This window comes from Myxocyprinus asiaticus, chromosome 1 (genome assembly GCF_019703515.2).
Source record: "Myxocyprinus asiaticus isolate MX2 ecotype Aquarium Trade chromosome 1, UBuf_Myxa_2, whole genome shotgun sequence".
NCBI lineage: Eukaryota > Metazoa > Chordata > Actinopteri > Cypriniformes > Catostomidae > Myxocyprinus > Myxocyprinus asiaticus.
In genome coordinates this window covers 55595818-55611832 of record NC_059344.1, presented here as the reverse complement: position 1 = coordinate 55611832, position 16015 = coordinate 55595818, and the positions used below count along the sequence as shown (strand labels likewise).

The 16015-nt window shown below is 38.5% G+C and overlaps 1 protein-coding gene across 12 annotated transcripts in view; it reads left to right on the top strand.

Moving 5' to 3' along the window:
• The window catches only part of LOC127434310 (extracellular superoxide dismutase [Cu-Zn]-like), a 794804-nt gene that overhangs the window by 765265 nt on the left and 13524 nt on the right, over positions 1–16015 (top strand). For 3 of the 12 annotated variants that reach the window (XM_051692000.1, XM_051691197.1, XM_051694305.1), the window contains exons 1-3: positions 3701–3714; positions 3889–3950; positions 10651–10989. In XM_051692000.1, coding sequence (XP_051547960.1) covers positions 10659–10989 — 331 coding nt within the window. In that variant the 5' untranslated portion in view covers positions 3701–3714; positions 3889–3950; positions 10651–10658. Of the gene's footprint in view, positions 1–3693; positions 3715–3888; positions 3951–6467; positions 7471–8842; positions 8970–9154; positions 9217–10650; positions 11462–13008; positions 13083–13256; positions 13319–16015 lie in introns of those variants that run through there. The other 9 variants (XM_051695804.1, XM_051695723.1, XM_051695091.1 and 6 more) reach the window with 9 other exon arrangements.

Sequence of the window (16015 nt, the reverse complement as noted above, 5' to 3'; positions counted from 1 at the left end):
AAAGTGCACTGAGGACGTCGTTCCGACCAGAACAACACGGATCTATCCGAACCAGAAGCCATGGATAAATAGCAATGCTCGCACGGCACTTTATGTGCGGACCTCCGCTTTCAATTCCGGGAACACGGAGGAGCATAAACAAGCCAGTTATGCCCTCCGAAAAACTATCAGAACAGCAAAACGTCAGTACAGGAACAAGATTGAAGGACAGTTTAACACCACCAACTCTAGAAGCATGTGGCAGGGAATTAACATCATTACGGACTTTAAAGGGAATAAAAACTCCGCCATGAACACCACTGCCTCTCTCCCGGATGAGCTAACTACTTTTTATGCTCGTTTTGAGGGAAATAACACCGCCCTCGCGGAGAGAGCTCTCGCGGCCGAAGGTACAGAGGTTAGTTCACTCTCCGTCTCTGTAGCGGATGTAACCCGATCCTTCCGACGGGTGAATATCCGCAAAGCCGCGGGCCCAGACTGCATTCCGGGCCGCATCATCAGAGCGTGCGCGAACCAGCTGGCTGGTGTTTTTACAGACATTTTCAACCTTTCCCTCTCTTTGTCTGTAGTCCCCACATGCTTTAAAACATCCACCATTGTGCCTGTTCCAAAGCAATCAAAAATAACTTGCTTAAATGACTGGCGTCCTGTTGCTCTGACCCCCATCATCAGCAAATGCTTTGAGAGACTAATCAGAGATTACATCTGCTCTGTGCTGCCTCTCTCTCTTGACCCATTGCAGTTTGCTTACCGCAACAACCGCTCCACTGATGATGCCACTGCATCTACAATACACACCTGGAAAAAAAGAACACTTATGTGAGAATGCTGTTTGTAGACTACAGCTCAGCATTCAACACCATAGTGCCCTCCAAGCTAGATGAGAAACTCCGGGCTCTGGGCTTAAACAGCTCACTGTGCAGCTGGATCCTGGACTTCCTGTCAAGCAGACGCCAGGTGGTTAGAATAGGCAGCAACATCTCCTCATCACTGACCCTCAACACTGGAGCCCGATAGGGCTGTGTTCTCAGCCCACTCCTGTATTCCCTGTACACACATGACTGTGTGGCAACACATAGCTCCAATGCCATCATTAAGTTTGCTGATGACATGACAGTGGTAGGTCTGATCACTGACAATGATGAAACAGCCTACAGAGAGGAGGTGCGCACTCTGACACACTGGTGTCAGGAGCACAACCTCTCCCTCAACGTCAGTAAGACAAAGGAGCTTGTGGTGGACTTCAGAAGAAAAGACAGAGAACACAATCCCATCACCATCAATGGAGCACCAGTGGAGAGAGTCAGCAGCTTCAAGTTCCTGGGTGTCCACATCACTGAGGAACTCACATGGTCCATCCACACTGAAGTTGTTGTGAAGAAAGCTCATCAGCGCCTCTTCTTCCTGAGATGGCTGAGGAAGTTTGGAATGAACCGCCACATCCTCACACAGTTCTACACCTGCACTGTAGAGAGTATCCTGACTGGCTGTATCTCCGCCTGGTACGGCAATATCACAACCCACAACCGCAAAGCACTGCAAAGGGTGGTGCGAACTGCCAGACACATCATCGGAGGTGAGCTTCCCTCCCTCCAGGAAATATATACAAGGCGGTGTGTGAAAAAAGCTCGGAGGATCATCAGAGACTCCAGCCACCTGAGCCATGGGTTGTTCTCACTGCTACCATCAGGTAGGCGATATCCCCGCACCAGCCGACTCCATGATAGCTTCTTCCCCCAAGCAATCAGACTTTTGAACTCTTGATCTCCCATGATCAAAATACATCAGCACTGCACTTTATTACTCTTATATCTCACACCGGACTGTCATAAATTATATTATTATTATATATATTCTCTCTTAACAACTTACTATCAACCGACAGCCTGAATGTCAATACAGTACAATACAGCCTACTGTACATTCTATATATACTACTATATATACTTTTTTATTTTTATTGAATAATGTGTATTTATATTGTGCGTATTGTATACTGTACAGTGTATGTTATTATTTGTATATTGTTGTGTAATTATGTGTATGTTAGACTTTAAATTGTGTTGTGTTAATTTGATGTTATTGTAAATTGGTATATGTCTCATCACTGTCACGACTGCTATATTGATCGGAACTGCACCCAAGAATTTCACACACCATTGCACTTGTGTATATGGCTGTGTGACAATAAATGTGATTTGATTTGATTTAGATTTATAGGACTCGTTTAATTGTGGATATAGATACTTGTCTACCTGTTTCCTTCAGCATCTTCACAAGGAACTTTGCTGTTGTTCTGGGATTGATTTGCACTTTTTGCACTAAACTTCATTCATCTCTAGGAGACAGAATGCGTCTCCTTCCTGAGCGGTATGATGGCTGCATAGTCCCATGGTCCCATACTTGCATACTATTGTTTGTACAGATGAATGTGGTACCTTCAGGTATTTGGAAATTGCTCTCAAGTATGAACCAGACTTGTGGAGGTCCACAATTGTTTTTCTGAGGTCTTGGCTGATTTCTTTTGATTTTCCCATGATGTCAAGCAAAGAGGCACTGAGTTTGGTAGGCCTTAAAATACATCCACAGGTACACCTCCAATTCAGTACACCTCCTATCAGAAGCTAATTGGTTAAATGTCTAAAGGCTTGACATAATTTTCTGGAATATTCCGAGCTGCTTAAAGGCACAGTTAACTTAACACAGTAAATTTCTGACCCACTGGAATAGTGATATAGTCAATTAAAAGTGAAACAATTTGCCTGTAAACAATTGTTGGAAAAATTACTCGTGTCAAGCACAAAGTAGATGTCCTAAATGACTCGCCAAAACTATAGTTTGCTAATATGAGATCTGTGGAGTGGTTAAAAAATGTTTTTTTCTTCTTTACTCACTGAGCTACCCAGGCCCCCCCAAAAAATTAGTTTTAATTACTTCAACCTAAGTGAATGCAAACTTCTGAATTCAAATGTACATGCAAAGCTGGGTCATTCAATTCCATTCAAACATGGAGGATCCTTTTTTCCCCCCCTTATATTATGTTCACTAAAACATAAATATATATCAAAGAATAAATGCTAGCATAAATAAGAATAAATACAAGAATACTATCTTTTATTCCCATGTATTTATTTTTTAATCTACATGTTGGGCCAAAAAGCATCCTCATAAAGAAAGATGATGAAAAAATGTAAAATAAAGTTACTGTCTGATGTGTTAATACAATTTGCTACATTAACACGTGTTAACACGTGTTAATGAGAGACACAAAAAGCACCTATTTCACAGAATAACCCAACAAGTAGTTAGCATACCTTGATAGGTAAGTTAGCGATCGTGTTACCCGATGGCTTAATGGGTATGCACTGCTGCATTGCCCAAAGAATCTTACAGCTACTTTAACAAATGCAGGAATTTAATTATTTTATCAAAAAGAAAAATGACCTCCATCCTGTCTGCAATCAGCACCTCCTCGCGCTTTCTCTTGAATTCAATTCTGAGGTGCCTTCGTCCAGAGAAGGCCAGTAGCCAATCAAAACAGAATATTTGGAGAGGGCCAGCAAGCAGCCAATCAAAACAGGAATTGCAGAGAGGGCCAACAGCCAATAGCATTTGTTCACACATTGTTTTGAGCCCCGCCCCTGACTGTTAACTGATGCATAAAAGAAACTCGTGCTCGTGTGTGTTCAGTTGAGTGCACGAGGGACCTGTCAGGTGCGTTTTCGTTATTCACACTCACAACGTGTTGATTTATGTGCACAATCACAGTTTGTGATTTGCGAATTTTGCAGGATTACATTTTAGTCACAAGCTTTGTTACTGTGCTCACCATACAGTAAATCGCTTGCATATTTTTGTCCATGATTTAACGTCAAAATTTTGCAACAGGTTTTTCAGAAGTTGCAGAGTCGAGGCGTGAAGATTTAAAGTGGCCGTGCCAGATTTGAGAGGTAAGTGCCAGTTTGTGGTTGTACTGCGAAAATGAATGAAAGTACAAAAGTTAACATGTAATACAAGTTTGTGTCTGTAGATGTATTTATGTGACCGTCATTTTAATCACATTTAAATTCTGATTGTATTGAGACTACAGTTAGTAGGACCTTTTTAAGCTTCAATAATATTTAAAGATTTACTATACAAATGTCGTCATATTTAAACTTAATATAACGTGTGTTTGGTTATATTTGATATTTCAAAGGATGGCCCCATATGTGTCCACAGAGGTTTGGGCTAAGCCCCTGATAATAACTCAATATCACATCTTATGGCCTGTTTTTCTTGTAATAGCTGTATCTTAAGCATTTTTAATCAAAAGTTCATTTCTTTCCAATAAATGGTTCATAAAACACTAAAAATGGTAATATATTTGACATGACCATCTTTATCCATTGGAATATACGTGTATGTCTTTCATGGTATGACAATATACTGAAATGAATCCACTAGTGCAAGAGACAATCAGTGTTAACAACTCTGCCAATTACAGCCTAGGCATGGCTAACAATAGAGCCCAACCAATATGGGCTTTGAGACCAATTTTTAGAGGGGGAAACTTAACCGACTACGACATGGTGGCAGATATCTAATTTGAGCTGGAATGAAAATGGACCTTTTCTATGTTGATTTTGCACCAATATGACTATGCAAAGGTACTCTGACGGCTGCTTAAATATTTTTATTCCAAGATATATTTGTGTCCAAGAATTTGGTATTATACACTGTCAGCAAATTCTAGAAATTAACACTTGGGGGGGAATACAAATAAAATTATAGCTAAATAAACCTCAGTATTACTATTTAGTATCAGTCAAATGCTGACTATATTAATACTGCCAAGACTAGATAAGCAGTGGTGTTACACCGTATTCTGCTCTACAAGTTCAGGGGAAACATTCAATGGTGGAAAACTAGACTTTTAAATTACACTTTATAAATGACATGACTGGAGTTCTTTGGTTGAAGAGGGTACCAAACTGAATCCTGAACAAAACAGTTTGGTGAATGCATGTTTGCTCATTAGCTTCCACTCAGCTGACAATAATGAAAGAAGCTACGTGATTAGCTAGTTAGCTGTAAGCTCGTTGTCACGGAGAGTAAAAGACTGACATCATTTTACTTTCCAGCACTCTAGTCTCACCAACTAGGTAATAGCATGGCATGAAATCAACACTCAGCCGACACAATCCACCACCGCACCGTTGTCCGCTGAGCTGCAAAAAGATGCTCTGTTTACCTTTCAATCTGCTACATTACTGACAAACTAGAGCTGGCTAACAGCAAACCGACATGAGTGACGTGGTTACTGTTATATTAGTTATATTGAAAAGGGGAAAATGATGGGGTCATTTGTTAATTAACTTTCCAGTATGTATTTCACAAACTAGTTAGCAGCTTACCGTGAAGACGCACCGCTTAACTCTGCCCTGTCTGCAGAGCCACTGTCAGTTCAGAGTCAGCTCTGTAAACAATAGTTGGAGCGTGCTCTGCTGGACAAATGATGCTATGACACCAATTCTAAAGCATTGTTTTCTGCATTATATATTCTGAAAGTTTTCATCAGTAAACGTACACCGATATATTGGTGAGGCTAATATTGGCCGGCCAATATATCAGTCGGGCACTAATTATAATTCAGTCATCCTTTGCTGTTTGAATTTTCCATATGATTTGATTCACACATGCAGCAAGATCTGATCTGTGCCAGATTACAGTGTAAAACTCTAAATTGGTGTTGCAGTATATCGTTGTTTTTATAAAATCGTGTCAACTCTTCACACTGTTTTTAGACAGCGTTTCATTTATACGGTAATGTGTTTTTTTTTTTTTGTCGTCGTGTCAAACATGCTGTCAAGATTTTGCGTAACTAAACCATTCAAACAACCATTATCTTGGTTACAATACACAAAGAATTGAGACTTAAGCATTTATCAATTGTTAAATTTGAGTAATCATTTAATAATGTAAACTAAATGTCAAGATTTATTCTTTTTGTTAGACATTGTACTATCCACTTTGAAGCCATTTTGTTATGAAATTGAAACATGTAAAAGGCTAAACCTTTTTCTTTTTAACACAGCCTTTCAAAATGTAAGGAGCAGTAAATACCACATTTAAGTTTATTACAGCATTTACAATTCTGGATTACATGTTTCCTATTGCATATCAGTACAGTGTCTGTACATGTATTCAAAGCACATTTGTGACAAATATAATTCATTAAAAAATAAAAATTCTTATGGTTGCACTATTTTAACCTAATTCACATTAGATTAACACCTTACACTCCCTTGAAGCTGGCTTTGCTAAATTCAGAGGACAGATTTTTCTGTTAATGCAGGTGTTTTGTTTTTTTTTGTGCTTTTGTACATAATCCTTATTCCTCTTTCCTGAAAGGAAAGAAACATGTTATTTTTGGTTTTAACTTGGAAAAGAGAATATGATTTGCATAATTGTACTCTTCATTGCAGACATTACCATGGAGAAAATCATACTAAAACTCCCTTTGGTGTTGCTGGCACTGCAAATACAAAGTGGAAAGTTGATGTCCCCTGATAATCCTTTGGTTTTGATTATCGATGCTCCAACACCAGAAATTGTGGAGTTCAACAACACAATCTATGCAGTTTGTGAGGTGACCCCCATCCCCAATTTACCAACTGGCCAGCCAGAGATCTTTGGGCAAGTTCTGTTTAAGCAGGTCTTCCCCAATGGCACTTTACAAGTCATTATCAACCTCCGTGGTTTACCTACTGATGATCATCAAGCCCGTGCCATCGACATCCATCAGTTTGGAGACTTCAGTCAAGGTTGTGACAGTACTGGTCCTCATTACAATCCAAAAGGGGTGAACCATCCTGGCCATCCTGGAGACTTTGGCAACTTTGTTTCCAAGCAAGGAATTATACGGCATTTTCTAGAGCTCCCAGAGGGCAAGCTGTTTGGGAGTCAATCCATTCTGGGACGTGCTGTGGTGGTTCATGAGAAGGAGGATGATCTGGGAATGGGGTCAGATGAGGAGAGTAAACTCAGTGGGAATGCTGGGAAGAGAATTGCTGGGTGTGTCATTGGAATTAGTTCTCCATGTTTGTGGCAGATAGCTGTGGAGGAGGATACGGAGAGTCAAAGATGAGAGCAGAAAGGATGTGGTGGAAAGGAGAGATACTCTGAAGAAACTGGAGAATGGATGCCTTGTGTCCTAGAATGGAACTTCATGCTGTTCTTTAAGAACTCCATAAACTAGGAAAGAAATCGTTATGAGGATGTGTATTTTGTCTGTTCCACAAATATAAAGTTATATTAAACTTACCTTGAAATTCCTTTCATTGTCTTAAATATGGAAAGAGGGAGCATAGATTTATCATTTTGTAATCTGTTGTAGACTATTGGTTTTCAAATTGTAAAACATCTTGGAAATTTTTTTTTTCCCAATAGCAGAGACATTATGAATTTGTTATCCTGTTTGAGGAATGCTTCAGCTGAATTGGGTTAAATAATATTTCAGTAAAATATAGGCTATTCATTTGACAAGTTAATACACTTGATGAAGTGTGCCATTATCTTTACTTTTAAATGTCTCTTGAAGTGTGTCTGTAAACAGACTATTGTTAACTACCAGTTTATCAGGCCTTGACAAAAACAAAGAACTCATAACCAACATTTAATAGAGGCTATATCAAATATAGTCTCTAGCCATAACTGGAGCCAAAAGAGGTCAAAAATGCACTATAAATGATGAGTCTTAATGTCCTGTCTAGACAGACTGCTGGACCATTGTGGCAAAAGCCACCTCTGTTCTCATGCTACAAGAATATTTTGAGCCAATAATGTGAAAAGGCCAAATATAATATTGCATGAAGCTCCATTAGCTAATTTTTACAACCTGGTAGACACTAATGCAATGCTATTCTAGTCAATGGACTTTTATTTAAATGTCCCCAAACTATGTGTAAATGCAATTTAAATAAATCAATTTAATCCATCTGGGATAAGCTTCCAGCCCAGACATGTTTTGGTGTATGTTTCACTTTCTCATGCCTTTATTTCTAACCTGTAAGTAAAAGCTGAATAAAACCTGGGATGAGCTGCCTTAGACAACTAATTGCAGGGTGGAAAAAATAGAAAGTTGTGCTTGGAATTTGAACTCATAACTCCAGGGATGGTAGTCAGCGTCTTTACTTGCTGAGCTACCCAGGAACCTCTGCAAAAAAATTAGTTTACATTTTTTAGACTTCAACCTAAGTGTATGCAAAGTTGGGTCATTCACTTCCATTCAAACATGGAGGATCCTCTTGTTTCCCTTTTGTAAACTAAAACTTAAAAGAATAAATGCTAGTATAAAGCATAAATAAGAATAAATACAAGAATATTCTTGTATTCTTTTATTCCCATGTATTTATTTTTTAATCCAAATGCAGGGCCAAAAGGCATCCTCATAAAGATGAAGAAATGTAAAATAAAGTTACTGTCTGATGTGTTAATACAATTCGCTACATTAACACGTGTTAACACGTGTTAATGAGAGACACAAAAAGCACCTATTTCACGGAATAACCAGACAAGTAGTTAGCATACCTTGATAGGTAAGTTAGCGATCGTGTTACCCGATGGCTTAATGGGTATGCACTGCTGCATTGCCCAAAGAATCTTACAGCTACTTTAACAAATGCAGGAATTTAATTATTTTATCAAAAAGAAAAATGACCTCCATCCTATCTGCAATCAGCACCTCCTCGCGCTTTCTCTTGAATTCAATTCTGTGGTGCCTTCGTCCAGAGAAGGCCAGTAGCCAATCAAAACAGGATCTTTGGAGAGGGCCAGCAAGCAGCCAATCAAAACAGAAATTGCAGAGAGGGCCAACAGCCAATAGCATTTGTTCACACATTGTTTTGAGCCCCGCCCCTGACTGTTAACTGATGCATAAAAGAAACTCGTGCTTGTGTGTTCAGTTGAGTGCACGAGGGACCTGTCAGGTGCGTTTTCGTTATTTATACTCACAACGTGTCGATTTATGTGCACAATCACAGTTTGTGATTTGCGAATTCTGCAGGATTACATCTTAATTACATTTTAATCGCGAGCTTTGTTACTGTGCTCACCATACATTAAATCGCTTGCATATTTTTGTCCATGATTTAACGTCAAAATATTGCAACAGGTTTTTCAGAAGTTGCAGAGTCGAGGCGTGAAGATTTAAAGTGGCTGTGCCAGATTTGAGAGGTAAGTGCCAGTTTGTGGTTGTACTGCGAAAATGAATGAAAGTACAAAAGTTAACATGTAATACAAGTTTGTGTCTGTAGATGTATTTATGTGATTGTCATTTTAATCACATTTAAATTCTGATTGTACTGAGACAACAGTTAGTAGGCCCTTTTAAGCTTCAATAATATTTAAAGATTTACTTATATGATGACATTTGTATTTAACGTTATTATAACGTGTTTGGTTATATATTTGATATTTCATTGAAGGATGGCCCCATATGTGTCCACAGAGGTTTGGGCTAAGCCCGTGATAATATTCATACTCAACAATATTTTATAATGGCTTGTTTTTATTGTAATAGCTGTATCTTAAGCATCTTTAATCAAAAGTTCATTTATTTCTATCCAATAAGTGGTTCATAAAACACTAAATGGTAATATATTTGACATGAGATCCTCTTTATCCATTGGAATATACGTGTATGTCTTTCATAGTATGAAAATATACTGAAATGAATCCACTAGTGCAAGAGACCATCAGTGCTAACAACTCCGCCAATTACAGCCTAGGCATGGCTAACAGTAGAGCCCAACCAATATGGGATTTGAGACCGATTTTTAGAGAGGGGGGGGTAATCAGAGTACGATATGGTGGCCGATATCTAATTTGAGCTGGAATGAAAACAGACCTTTGCTATGTGGATTTTTCACTTTTTTTTTTTTTTTTTTTTTTTTGTGTGTGTGTGTGTGTGTGTGTGTGTGTACGCGCTAACAGTGTCCATGACAAACATACTGCTCAAGATTGTGCATAATTAAACCATTCAAACAACCATTATCTTGGTTACAATACACTCAAAAAGAATTGAGATTTAAGCATTTATCAAAATTCTGTTAAGTTTGAGTAATCTTTAATAAAAATAATGTCAAGATTTATTCATTTTGTTAAACATTATACTATCCAATTTGAAGCCATTTTGTTATGAAGTTGAAACGTAAATAAAGGCTGAATATTTTTTTTTATTTTTTTTTTATTTTTTTTTTTAGACACAGCCTTTCAAAATGTAAGGAGCAGTAAATACCACATTTAAGTTTATTGCAGCATTTACAATTCTGGATTACATGTTTCCTATTGCATATCAGTACAGTGTCTGTACATGTATTCAAAGCACATTTGTGACCAATATATTGCACATATATAACAAATTCTTCATATGGTTGCACTATTTTAACCTAATTCACATTAGATTAACACCTTACACTCCCTTGAATCTGGCATTGCTAAATTCAGAGGACAGATTTTTCTGTTAATGCAGGTGTTTTGTTTTTTTTTTTTTGTTTTTTTGTATACATAATCCTTATTCCTCTTTCCTGAAAGGAAAGAAACGTGTTATTTTTGGTTTTAACTTGGGGAAAAAGAGAATGATTTGCATAATTGTACTCTTCATTGCAGACATTACCATGGAGAAAATCGTACTAAAACTCCCTTTGGTGTTGCTGGCACTGCAAATACAAAGTGGAAAGTTGATGTCCCCTGATAATCCTTTGGTTTTGATTATCGACGCTCCAACACCAGAAATTGTGGAGTTCAACAACACAATCTATGCAATTTGTGAGGTGACCCCCATCCCCAATTTACCAACTGGCCAGCCAGAGATCTTTGGGCAAGTTCTGTTTAAGCAGGTCTTCCCCAATGGCACTTTACAAGTCATTATCAACCTCCGTGGTTTACCTACTGATGATCATCAAGCCCGTGCCATCCACATCCATCAGTTTGGAGACTTCAGTCAAGGTTGTGACAGTACTGGTCCTCATTACAATCCAAAAGGGGTGGACCATCCTGGCCATCCTGGAGACTTTGGCAACTTTGTTTCCAAACAAGGAATTATACGGCATTTTCTAGAGCTCCCAGAGGGCAAGCTGTTTGGGAGTCAATCCATTCTGGGACGTGCTGTGGTGGTTCATGAGAAGGAGGATGATCTGGGAATGGGGTCAGATGAGGAGAGTAAACTCAGTGGGAACGCTGGGAAGAGAATTGCTGGGTGTGTCATTGGAATTAGTTCTCCATGTTTGTGGCAGATAGCTGTGGAGGAGGATACGGAGAGTCAAAGATGAGAGCAGAAAGGAGGTGGTGGAAAGGAGAGATGCTCTGTGAAGAAACTGGAGAATGGATGCCTTGTGTCCTAGAATGGAACTTCATAAACTAGGAAAGAAATAATTTACGTTATGAGGACGTGTATCTTGTCTGTTCCACAAATATAAAATTATATTAAAAACTTACCTTGAAATTCCCTATTTGCATTGCCTGTCTTAAAAATGGGAAGAGTAGGTTTATTTTGTAATCAGTTTTAGACTGTTGGTTTTCAAATTGTAAATAAACCTCTCGGGGGAGAGATTCTCAGAGCAGAGACATTATGACTTGGTTTTCCTGTTTGAGGAACGCTTCAGCTGAATTGGGTTAAATAACAATATTTCAATAAAATATAGGCTATTCATTTGACAAGTTAATACACTTCATGAAGTGTGCCATTATCTTCATTTATACTTGTAAATGTCTCTTGAAGTGTGTCTGTAAACAGACTATTGTCAACTACCAGTTTATCAGGCCTTGACAAAAACAAAGAACTCATAACCAACATTTAATAGTGGATATGATATCGAATATAGTCTCTATCCATAACTGGAGCCAAAAGGGGTCACAAATGCACTGTATAAATGAGTCTTAATGTCCTGTCTAGACAGACTGCTGGACCATTGTGGCAAAAGCCACCTCTGTTCTCATGCTACAAGAATATTTTGAGCCAATAATGTGAAATAAGGCCAATTACAATATTGCATGAAGCTCCATTAGCTAATTTTTACAACCTGATAGACACTAATGCAATGCTGTTCTAGTCAATGGACTTTTATTTAAATGTCCCAAACTATTTGTAAATGCAATTTAAATGAAGTTAATCCATCTGGGATAAGCTTCCAGCTCAGACATGTTTTGGTGTATGTTTCACTTTCTCAGGCCTTTATTTCTAACCTGTAAGTAAAATCTGAATAAAACCTGGGATGAGCTGCCTTAGACAACTAATTGCAGGGTGAGAAAATAGAAAGTTGTGCTCTGAATTTGAACTCGTGACTCCAGAGATGGTAGTCAGCATCTTTACTCGCTGAGCTACCCATGAACCTCTCAAAAAGATTAGTTTTAATGACTTCAACCTAAGTGTATGCAAAGTTGGGTCATTCACTTCCATTCAAACATGGAGGATCCTCTTTGTTTCCCTTATTTTATGTTCACTAAAACAATATGCTAGCATTTATTCTTTGATATATAAAGCATAAATAAGAATACAAGAATACTATCTTTTATTCCCATCTATATATTTTTTAATCCAAATGTTGGGCCAAAATGCATCCTCATAAGATGATGAAAAAATGTAAAATAAAGTTACTGTCTGATGTGTTAATACGATTCGCTACATTAACACGTGTTAACACGTTAATGAGAGACACAAAAAGCACCTATTTCACGGAATAACCAGACAAGTAGCTAGCATACCTTGATAGGTAAGTTAGCGATCGTGTAACAAATGCAGGAATTTAATTATTTTATCAAAAAGAAAAATGACCTCCATCCTATCTGCAATCAGCACCTCCTCGCGCTTTCTCTTGAATTCAATTCTGTGGTGCCTTCGTCCAGAGAAGGCCAGTAGCCAATCAAAACAGGATCTTTGGAGAGGGCCAGCAAGCAGCCAATCAAAACAGAAATTGCAGAGAGGGCCAACAGCCAATAGCATTTGTTCACGCATTGTTTTGAGCACCGCCCCTGACTGTTAACTGATGCATAAAAGAAACTCGTGCTCGTGTGTTCAGTTGAGTGCACGAGGGACCTGTCAGGTGCGTTTTCGTTATTCATACTCACAACGTGTTGATTTATGTGCACAATCACAGTTTGTGATTTGCGAATTCTGCAGGATTACATTTTAATCGCGAGCTTTGTTACTGTGCTCACCATACATTAAATCGCTTGCATATTTTTGTCCATGATTTAACGTCAAAGTTTTGCAACAGGTTTTTCAGAAGTTGCAGAGTCGAGGCGTGAAGATTTAAAGTGGCCGTGCCAGATTTGAGAGGTAAGTGCCAGTTTGTGGTTGTACTGCAAAAATGAATGAAAGTACAGAAGTTAACATGTAATACAAGTTTGTGTCTAGATGTACAGGTGCAGGTCATATAATTAGAATATCATTAAAGTTGATTTATTTCACTGATTCCATTCAAAAAGTGAAACTTGTATATTATATTCATTACACACAGACTGATATTTCAAACGTTTATTTCTTTTAATTTTGATGATTATAACTGACAACTAAGGAAAATCCCAAATTCAGTATCTCAGAAAATTAGAATATTGTGAAAAGGTTCAATATTGAAGACACCTGGTGCCACACTCTAATCAGCTAATTAACTCAAAAGGCCTTTAAATGGTCTCTGTCTAGTTCTGTACGCTACACAATCATGGGGAAGACTGCTGACTTGACAGTTGTCCAAAAGACGACCATTGACACGTTGCACAAGGAGGGCAAGACACAAAAGGTCATTGCAAAAGAGGCTGGCTGTTCACAGAGCTCTGTGTCCAAGCACATTAATAGAGAGGCGAAGGGAAGGAAAAGATGTGGTAGAAAAAAGTGTACAAGCAATAGGGATAACCGCACCCTGGAGAGGATTGTGAAACAAAACCCATTCAAAAATGTGGGGGAGATTCACAAAGAGTGGACTGCAGCTGGAGTCAGTGCTTCAAGAACCACTACGCACAGACATGCAAGACATGTGTTTCAGCGTCTCGCCTGGGCTAAAGACAAAAAGGACTGGACTGCTGCTGAGTGGTCCAAAGTTATGTTCTCTGATGAAGGTAAATTTTGCATTTCCTTTGGAAATCAGGGTCCCAGAGTCTGGAGGAAGAGAGGAGAGGCACACAATCCACGTTGCTTGAGGTCCAGTGTAAAGTTTCCACAGTCAGTGATGGTTTGGGGTGCCATGTCATCTGCTGGTGTTGGTCCACTGTGTTTTCTGAGGTCCAAGGTCAACGCAGCCGTATACCAGGAAGTTTTAGAGCACTTCATGCTTCCTGCTGCTGACCAACTTTATGGAGATGCAGATTTCATTTTCCAACAGGACTTGGCACCTGCACACAGTGCCAAAGCAACCAGTATCTGGTTTAAGGACCATGGTATCCCTGTTCTTAATTGGCCAGCAAACTCGCCTGACCTTAACCCCATAGAAAATCTATGGGGTATTGTAAAGAGGAAGATGCGACATGCCAGACCCAACAATGCAGAAGAGCTGAAGGCCACTATCAGAGCAACCTGGGCGCTCATAACACCTGAGCAGTGCCACAGACTGATCGACTCCATGCCACGCCACATTGCTGCAGTAATTCAGGCAAAAGGAGCCCCAACTAAGTATTGAGTGCTGTACATGCTCCTACTTTTCATGTTCATACTTTTCAGTTGGCCAAGATTTCTAAAAATCCTTTTTGTATTGGTCTTAAGTAATATTCTAATTTTCTGAGATACTGAATTTGGGATTTTCCTTGGTTGTCAGTTATAATCAAAATTAAAAGAAACATTTGAAATATATCAGTCTGTGTGTAATGAATGAATATAATATACAAGTTTCACTTTTTGAATGGAATTAGTGAAATCAACTTTGATATTCTAATTATATGACCAGCACCTGTATTTGTGAATGTCATTTTAATCACATTTAAATTCTGCTTGTACTGAGACAACAGTTAGTAGGACCTTTTAAGCTTCAATATTTAAAGATGTACTTTACAAATGTTGTCATAGTTAAACTTTTATAACGTGTGTTTGATTATTTGATATCATCGAAGGATGGCCCCATATGTGTCCACAGAGGTTTGGGCTAAGCCCGTGATAATATTCATACTCAATATTTTAAAATGGCCTGTTTTTCTTGTAATGGCTGTATCTTAAACATCTTTTAATCAAAAGTTAATTCACTTCTATCCAATAAAACACTGAAAATGGTAGTACATTTGACATGAGATCATCTTTATCCATTGGAATATACGTGTATGTCTTTCATAGCATGACAATATACTGAAATGTCTCCACTAGTGCAAGAGACAATCAGTGCTAACAACTCCGCCAATTACAGCTTAGGCATGGCTAACAATAGAGCCCAACTAATATGGGATTTGAGGTTTTTTTTTTTATTTATTTTTTTTTTAAAGAGAGGGAAAATTCACCGACTACGATATGGTGGCAGATATCTAATTTGAGCTGGAATGAAAGACATTTTCTATGTGGATTTTGCACCGATATGACTATGCAAAGGTACTCTGACGGCTGCTTAAATATTTGTATCCAAGAATATTTGACATGCACGTCAGCAAATTCTAGAAATGAACACTGCAAAAATAAATGGCTAAAACCTCAGTATTACTATTTAGTATCAGTCAAAAGCTGACTATATTAATACTGTCGAGATAAGCAGTGGTGTTACACCGTATTCTGCTCTACAAGTTCAGGGGAAACATTCAATGGTGGAAAACTAGACTTTTAAATTGTCACTTTATAAATGACATGACTGGAGTTCTTTGGTTGAAGAGGGTACCAAACTGAATCCTGAACAAAACAGTTTGGTGAATGCATGTTTGCTCATTAGCTTCCTCTCAGCTGACAACAATGAAAGAAGCTACGTGATTAGCTAGTTAGCTATAAGCTCATTGTCACGGAGAGTAAAAGACTGTACTCAGACTCGTCTCACCAACTAGGTAATGGCATGGCATGAAATCAACACTCAAC